General features: G+C 35.4%; 1 protein-coding gene across 1 annotated transcript; it reads right to left on the minus strand.

Annotated features, from left to right (window-relative positions):
* Nucleotides 1-518: 518 nt before the first annotated feature.
* On the minus strand, nucleotides 519-1,910 carry LOC146163336 (uncharacterized). Its single transcript, XM_083382799.1, has 2 exons — nucleotides 1,635-1,910; nucleotides 519-1,427 (listed from the first exon to the last, which is right to left on the minus strand). The coding sequence occupies exons 1-2, from the start codon at nucleotides 1,824-1,826 to the stop codon at nucleotides 1,251-1,253; spliced, it is 369 nt and encodes a 122-aa protein (XP_083238925.1). The 5' UTR covers nucleotides 1,827-1,910; the 3' UTR covers nucleotides 519-1,250.
* Between the last annotated feature and the right edge of the window lie 7,083 nt (nucleotides 1,911-8,993).

An 8,993-nucleotide genomic window follows, 5' to 3' on the forward strand; every position in this document is an offset into this window, starting at 1 on the left:
AAAACAAAATCTGGCAAAGGATTTAAATATTCAGCAGCTTTAAAATCATTTGCACTTACTCTACAATTTTATTCCTCTAAAGCATATGAATTTGTCCGTAAAAGTTTCGATTTTTCATTACCCCACCAAGCCCAGATTCGAAAATGGTACGGCAAAATAGATGCGGATCCAGGATTTACAAAACCAGCTTTTATTGCAATTAAAGAAAAGGTGAGAATCGCCCACAACAATGGTAAACAAGTTATGTGCTCCCTTATGCTTGACGAGATGTCTATTAGGAAACATATTGCTTGGGATGGTCAAAAGTTTCGTGGTTTTGTAGATCATGGAAATGGTCTCTATGATGACGACTCTTTACCATATGCGAAGGATGTTCTCGTTTTAATGGTTGTATGTATTAATAGTGGTTGGAAGGTGCTATGTGCATATTTTTTTGTAGATGGCTTAAGTGGTGCAGAGCGTGCAAACATCGTCAAAATATGTATTCAGCGTGTTTCATATACTGGTGCAAAGGTAGTATCTCTGACATGCGACGGTCCTTCTTGTCATTTCACTATGTTACGAGAACTCGGTGCATCTATGATACCAGGTTGCTTAACAGCAAACTTTGAACATCCCTCGAACAAAACCGAGCGGATTTATGTTCTTCTTGATGTTTGCCATATGCTTAAACTTGTGCGAAATACTTTTGCTGATTGGGGAATTTTGGTAGATGGAGATGGAGGAAAAATCAAATGGCAATACATTATTGAATTGCAAAAACTCCAACAAAATGAAGGTTTGCGTTTGGGCAACAAGCTTAAGCTGGCACACATCAAATGGCAGCAGCAAAAAATGAAGGTAAACCTTGCAGCACAGGCATTGAGTTCTAGTGTGGCTGATGCCATCCAATATTGTGCAGAGAATTTAAAACTAAAGGAATTTAAGGGATGTGCACCAACTGTCAGGTTCTTACGAATGTTTGATCGTTTATTTGACATTTTAAATTCAAGAAATCCCCTCGCCAAAGGTTTTAAGTCTGCCCTTCGGATTGCGAATAAGTTTGTATGGGATCCCTTTCTTTCAGAATGTTTTACTTACATAATGCAGTTAAAAACAACTGACAGCACTCCAATGCACATTTCCAGAAGAAAAACTGGTTTTGTTGTTTTTTTAGCCTGTATCCAGAGCACAAAAGGTTTGTTCGATAACTTAGTAGGCAGAGCCAATGCTCCACTAAGTTATTTGTTAATGTACAAGTTTAGCCAAGATCACCTAGAATTGTTTTTCAGTGCTGTCCGAACTGCTGGTGGCTGCAATAATAACCCAACAGCACAACAGTTCACAGCAGCCTTCAAGCGTCTTTTGATGAGAAGCTGTATTAAAGGTACAAATGGTAATTGCTCCAACCAGGATTCAACAACAATTCTGGATGCAATAAGCGACACCTGTAAAACAAATTATACGGAGGTAAAGTTAACTGATGTGGCATTAATTAAAAAATATGACCTCATTGAACGTCTGCCCATTTCAACAGACCATGATTACTGTGACAGTCCAAACATAAAAATTTTATCAGAATATAAAAAAGCAGCTATTACATACATAGCTGGGTATGTTGCAAAGATGGCAAAAAAACAAACAACATGTTTTACCTGCTCCTTGGCACTTGGTTCCCAGAAAATGATAGCACAACCCAGTTTTTTGACATTCAAAGACAGAGGAGGTCTTATGAAACCATCAGAAAGTGTAATTAGGGTGTGCTCTGACACCGAAAAATGCTTCTTAAGATTGTTGGCATGTTCTGGTGGAACATTACCGATTAATACAGGAATTCCAGATGCCATTGCAACATCAGTATTACACAGTATTAATGCATCCCAATTATTTCCTGATTTAAATAGTCACATGTTTGACAGTACAGTGATGGATAATCATGTCTTTCAACTGATCAAAGTTGTATCGAAGTGCTACAGTAAGATAAGGCTGTACCATCTTGGAAAGGAAACCTCTGAAAAAATAGTGGGAGAAAAAATAAGAAAAAAGCTTAGCAAGCTAGTTTTATTTAACAATCAATAAGTTTTATTAATGACATGTTCACTTGTTGTTTTAAATTTGTACTATTTGTTTATTGCTACTGTTGTTAAATATTTTTCAATTATTGCGTTTTTTCCTTTGCTGCAAGCAACCAAGTTACTTTTAAAACCGACTGTGTCAGTCTATAGAAGTATATGCAAAAATATGGCTAACCTTCAGGACATCCAATACAATGCATCCTTAGGTTTTTTAAATTATAACCTGGTTAAGGATATCCTAGCCGAACACGAGTTTTGTTCTATGCCTGTCTACAAAATAAAATAAAACTTAAATAGAAGCCTTTACATAACAAAAATGCAGAGCATTATTTTAGTACTATTATAGTTTTAACTCAAAAGTAACCAACAAGCAGAAAGAATTGAACAAAAGATTTAATAAAAGATAAGTATAGTTGAGTGTAAAACTGTCATACTGGTTTAGTCTCGTAAAAAAACACAAAAAATAGGTGCTTTTAACGTTTTTTTATTTCTAAATAGTCAGATATTGGCTTGTCGCTTTAGAAACCACCAACTTTAAGTTATAAGTAGTCTTAAAATAAATGGGAAAAATACACTGGTTTAGTCGTCTTTAAAAAGCAGATTTTTGCGTTAATTATACAGTTTTATTTATTTTTTCTCCTTTAAATAATTGAAGTATGGCTTGCGGCCTTAGAAACCACTAATTTTAAGTCACAAGCATTCCTAAATAGTCAGAAAACGCTGTCACTAACACCCTTCTCCATAAGGCGTAATGCAAATTTTGCGCATTTTAGGACCTTTACAAGATGGCGTTTCAGCCTTCTAATTGGCTTCAAAAACCGCTCACGCGTGCCGCTAGTTGCGCTATCCAGGTTTTATAGAGATCAGTGTCCAAACGACTACGGGCTCCTCAACACAAACCACCACAGTTTTACCAAGTACACAAAGAGTAATCCCAACCATTTTGCTCAGCAAAACAAGCGCTAATGAGGTGGTCGCCTCCTATGCTGGTAATCAGGTGGTCGCCTCCTATACTGGTAATAAGGTGGTCGTCTCCTATGCTGGTAAATATTTGACGGATAAAATATATAAATTAAACCACATAAATGATTTACTCCGAAGAGCGTATTTAAAGAATTTGAATAAACTCAAATGGCCCACTACAAAAGCAATAAGTTTTTTTCCCCGGTTTTAGTACCACCTCACACTTTTATCACCACTTATGACGCACTCCATTAGCATTTTGACGGTGGAGGACACATCGCCATGCCCAATACTTAACTGTAAGTTTTGCCTATTTTATACGCAAATGTCCAAAATGGTACTGCTATACGCAAATGACAAAAACGGAAATCTGGATTACGTTTCTAGTATGTCTTGACCTATTTTGATATATTTGTTTTTGCCCCAAAGCGTCGCACGTTTCAGCACAGTATCGAATACGAAAGTGTTGCTAACCTAAACAAAATAAAATCGCTTACATCTTTTAGCATTTGCAATAAAAGTAGAAGCTTCTCTATTTAAAACTTTTGCAAATTAACATAATGTGTATAGTGTTCTAAAAATTACTTTTTTATGAAAGCAAGTTTAGCTAACTTTAAATCGTTAGTTTGTGACGTCGCGTTATGACGTAACTTTGTGACGTCATCTCTAAAAATATAACATGCTCCTCCTAAAAAAATCTAATATCCGCGCCTGCTGAATACACATAGTCCTCATTAAAAAAAACCTTGCAGTCATGACAAAATGTGCTGTTATTTGAGAAGATGTTTCCCCTGCCGTTATATTGCCTCTAGAGTATAGTACTTCATCGCAAAGCTAAAGTTTAACTTTATATATATATCGGTAAAACTTAATCTGCTTACGCTTGTGCACGAAAGGGTCTTTGTCATAATGTATATAAAATATTACACCAAACTATGCCATATTTCAAGAAACCCTTTAACGTGTCTAATTTATCTTTCGTATGTAAATAGAAGCTACCTCGAGTAAAAGTACCACAGGAAAAGCAACAAGTGGTCTGGTAGAGTTGACATCTGAATATATTTCAACTGACAAAGGTGAAATAAATGCTAAAATATTTATCACTTCCATTCAGACAAAAATATATATTATGAACTAAAATATTATGCTTTTTTCATAGGAATTGTATTAGGCAATGTTTTATCTTAAAAACAAATACTCGTTTATTATTTGCATAATTCACCAGAATAGTTTACCGCTAAACAATTAATTGAGTTAAAATTTAATTTCACAATGTTTTACAACAGTCCTAACGTTTAATTTAAGATCAAGCTGAAAAATTATTATTATCGGAATAGCAGTTTTTTTTGTATTAAAGCGTTTAATTGAGAAAATAAATTTGGTTGAATTTAGAAACATTTAAATAGCGGCACGTCTGCCTTCAAAACAAGACTTTTAATTTTTGTATTTCAAAATTTGCAAAGCTACTACAAAGGCCAGCATTGAAATTTCATCGACAACATCTTTCGACATGGTTGTCATAGCAGGTTCTTCAGCAGGTGGCTTCGTTCTATTGCTGGTTGTTTCACTGGCAGTTGGATTTCTTTGTAAAAGGTGGGTGGTGTAATGCGAACAGTTTTAAATAAATGCAAGGATTTTTGACGGAAAATGTAATATTGTTTGTGGACTAATATAAGGAAGTTTTTTGAAAGAAAGTTCCATTTAACGACGCGTAAAATCACACATTTATGGGCCTAATACCCGTTAAATTGAACCACTATAATATCAATTTAGTAGATCTAGACCGATTTGTGTTGATAAATGCTCCTCAAACCTAAAACAACCCTTATTATTTATAATTAATCAGACGAGCGAAGATAGCTGCGAATAATCCTGCTGCATCAGAAACAACAGGTAAGGTTTACTTTAATAATTTGATTTGGAAGTATGAGCAAAATAAAAGCCAAAATAAATACATCGTTAAATCTTTCTGTAACTTGGTTAAATGTCCATTTGCGACTTAAAAACAATTAATTTTCAGTTAGCAATTTATCAATGTGACATTAATAGCAGGTAGCCCAATCTACTTTGAATGGTTCATTCCACACTTTTTGTGCGCTGTATTGTATGTAAATAGCACTTTTTGTTAAACAAAAATTCACCTACTTAACGTATGTTTTTATCAAATGCAGAAACCCGAGTGCATTACGCTAACGTTAAAAGGAAGGACAAGGTCGTCAGTTCCGACAAGCCTAAATCTTCCACCTCTACAAACGCTGATACCCAAGAAGAGACAGCGTATGCAAAAATAGACGAAATTAATACCTGGAAACCAAAAGAAGACGACGACAACTATTCGAAACTCAACACCGATGTACCATCCTCGTCCGATTTTCCGCCACCTCCACCTATAACAGAATATCAAGACATAAAGGAGGGAGCCGAATATTCTGTTATTGAAGCAAGTATAAAAATCGAACCCGAACCAAGCTACGCAGACATAGATCAACCGCCAGTTAGCAACGCAGAAGAACTCCAGTACAGCTCCATATGCGATATCGCAAAACTGCCAGGAGAAGAGGTGAAGATTTCTGACGTCAACGAATCTCTATACACGTCAATGGCAGGTTGGTTAGCACGCCAGCTGGCTTAGCTTAAAGTATCTGCGGAAATTATAACGGAACACTTGAACCTTATTGCGTAACTTGGTTCTATTTTTAGGTGTAGCCCTACATACTCATACAGTGATTTCAAACCTTCTATACCACGCCCGCTTTCTTAATTGCCCTGTACGAATAGGAACTAATACTTTAACACTATATAGGCATATCTTTAAAGATTTAATGTTTAATTTTTAAATTTCCTGAACATCTATTAAGGCACAAACTGTATTACGTCGTGGTTTGCAAAAAACATTAAAAAAATTTAAATAATAAAAACATATTTTTGTTTGTTTATGTTAATTAATAAACACCAAATTGCATCCGCTAAGATTTTGTTTTTGTTTAGGAAATCATACTCTAAAAAAAGGGAAAACAGCCCCAGAAAGTTCCGCTGCTATTTCCAAACCTGAAATTGGGACGAAATTACCTTCGCCCACTCCTGATAGTCTACTGCCTCCACCACCACAAGATCTCTACATGACGATTCAGAATGGTGAGTTAATTATACCAACCCAAGGTTAAGCTTTCTTAGTGTAATATAATCCTACTCTTGCAGAAATCGATAGCCAACGCGCAATACATTTTGTGGAATTCTGAGCTGTTGGTTATTTCTCTAGCGTAACTTTGGGGTTAAAACCTGTTCGAAGCAGGTCGACAACATAATTTTTATGCCAAATACGATAACAACGATAAGTCAAAACACTTAAAAATATAACACCTATTACCAAAACGGTAGAATATCATGGTGTTTGAAGACACCAACAGCAAACTGGCATATCCAAATAGCGTATATGTATTTTACCAATTATCAAGCGACAAGCTTTTTAAGCTACATAATTTCCACATTAATAGGCCAGGTGGAAACAAATTCTGGTTGCTTGTGCGTACGAATGCCATTTAATCAATATAGTATGTTCAGTTAAAAGGCGTAATATAGTTGCTTAAGGGTTACTCTTTAACATTTGATGGCTCAGGTAATTCGACCTTAGACAAAACTAAGACACCTCCTGGAAGTTCAACTGCTATCTCCGAGCAAAAAAAGACACAATTGACATCGTCAAATCGTGATGAAATGTTACCTCCCCCGCCACAGGATTTTTGCACGACGGTGCAGGAAGGTTGGTTAAAGTTTCCCAGTTTGGTAAGTAGTTATGCTCCTCCACGACATCTAACGGCAATAAATATTTTCAAACCCATCGCAGAAAAACTTTTCCCACAATCGATTTGATAAAGAATTTTGCATGGTAACAGCTGAAACGTTGCCTTATTTCCCAACGTCATGACCCAATGGCTCCAAAACCCCTTCATTTCAACGCAATTATAGTGTCGCCGATTACCGGATAACATTTTTAACACTTTTATTATAGGTTTACGATATTCGATACTGGGCTACACCGCTTACGGAAGTCTTATTGACATTTTTGTTGCTTGGAATTTTTATATAAATTGTCCTTTCTAGGCTAAAGACATATTTTTTCGCAACTTTCTTATCGATGTACATATTTTAATGTACACATTTTTCAGACATTTCCCATATTTTATTACGTTTTGGTGCAGGCAATTCGACCCTGGCAAAATCTAAGAAATCAGAACGTTCAACGGCCATTTCCGAGCGTAAAATCGAGCAGAAATCAACATCTCTTCATACTGATGAAACACTGCCACCACCACAAGAACTTTACACCGCTGTACAACAAGGTGGGCTAATAGGATATCCAACGTTAAACAGCTTAGTACAACGCAGTGATTTCTACAATGTAATACTTCGTTTGTACAAACCGTACCCCGCCATGTACCCAATATAGCTATTTGCAAAACGAGCAGAACTAGGTTGTACCCATTTCTAGCGTTACTTGTTGCGATGTAGCCGTATAGTTTTAGGTGCTTCGACGTCATATTTTAGTATCGCAAAGTCATGTTATAAACACTTATTTTACCCATATTTAATGTTTTTACCATCGTGATCCTTTTAATATAGACAAAATGATAGTTTTTGTTTTAACAAGCTTAATAAAAATTGTCCCTTAGCTTTGCTAACAATTGTCCCATAACTTGAAATACATAGATGGTAGTACGTTTTGGGCATTTTTTTAAATTGGCAAGTTTGCGCAGGGAAATTTTTTCGTATTCTTTTTTTCGTACTCTAGAAAAAGCAAAGACCGTTCCCGGAAGTTCTACAAGAATATCGAAGCCTGAAAACGAGGGGAAATCATCATCGATCGATCGTGATGAAATGCTTCCGCCGCTTCCGCAGGATTTTTACACGACCGTGCTTGGAGGTTAGCTAGTTCACAATCCTTTCCGCATGTTAGTATAATAAAACCCTTTGTGATAACATCTATAGGTAAAGAACATTTGTTCAACACGTTTGCTAAAAACCTTTCTAACCGTGTCACATCTGAAATATTTTATGAATTTTTGAGCTGGCATTTTTGCGTTATCGTCCTTAGCATCTAGATGTTAAAAATACCTTTTATCAAATTAACGACTAAGTGTTGATGTATATGATAAAACTCTTATTTGAGCCACATTTAAAGATGCTGCCACCAAGATACTGTGAACTATGGCAGGATATACCTTTGTCTTTGAAACATTCCAATTGCTTCGCCATTAACCATAGAGTGTTGTTCAAAAAATGTTTTTTGAATGGACATCTTTATGTATATTTCCACATATTAATTGCAAAAAATTGTCCTTTTCATGTTGGTAAAATTACTTTTATCAACCTTAAATGGAATCAAAATATAACACAAGCCCTTTAAAAAAATATCGAATAATTTAGGGCAAATTTCCGAAAAATATTGTTGCACAAACTAAATTTAACGCAAGCGCCCAAATCATGTCAATGACATAATGGAAGGTAAAAACTCAAAATAAATAAAAATATCGAAAGGATTTCGATTAGATTGTATACGATATTGTGATTTTTCTTCGTACTAAATTACCTTATAGGGATCGTTCTTTCAGTTTCTTATAACGTTATCTGCTTTTAGAACCGAAACTCAAGGATACGTTGGTCAGAGAGAAAGAACAAGATGTAGAAGAAACAAACCAATCTAACGATATGCAAGAAACTACGGACATTAACAGCCTTTATGCTGTGGTTAACAAAGCACACCTGTAAAAAAGAATGATATGTCGCTAAATATATAAAAAAAAACTTATATAGAATATCCAGGAAACTTAATTTGTTTTATTCTAAACAAATATATCTCTGAAGTTTTGCAATAGCAAAATGACATATACAGTATATAAGGGATACGGATTCCACAGAGGAACAGAGGTTAAACATTCTTTTCATAAAAATTGGTTTTGCAACATGCTGGAAACTGTT

Source organism: Ascidiella aspersa, chromosome 2 (assembly GCF_963924565.1).
Source record: "Ascidiella aspersa chromosome 2, kaAscAspe10.2, whole genome shotgun sequence".
NCBI classification, from domain to species: domain Eukaryota; kingdom Metazoa; phylum Chordata; class Ascidiacea; order Phlebobranchia; family Ascidiidae; genus Ascidiella; species Ascidiella aspersa.

What these genes read in the sequence shown, in the direction of transcription:
- LOC146163336 (XM_083382799.1), bottom strand. Translation starts at nt 1,826, where the DNA reads ATGGCATCTGGAATTCCTGTATTAATCGGTAATGTTCCACCAGAACAT. An exon ending in AACCAAGTGCCAAGGAGCAG is followed by an intron (nt 1,428 to 1,634) that starts GTAAAACATGTT and finishes TTTGTTTTACAG; the next exon opens with GTGTCGCTTATTGCATCCAG.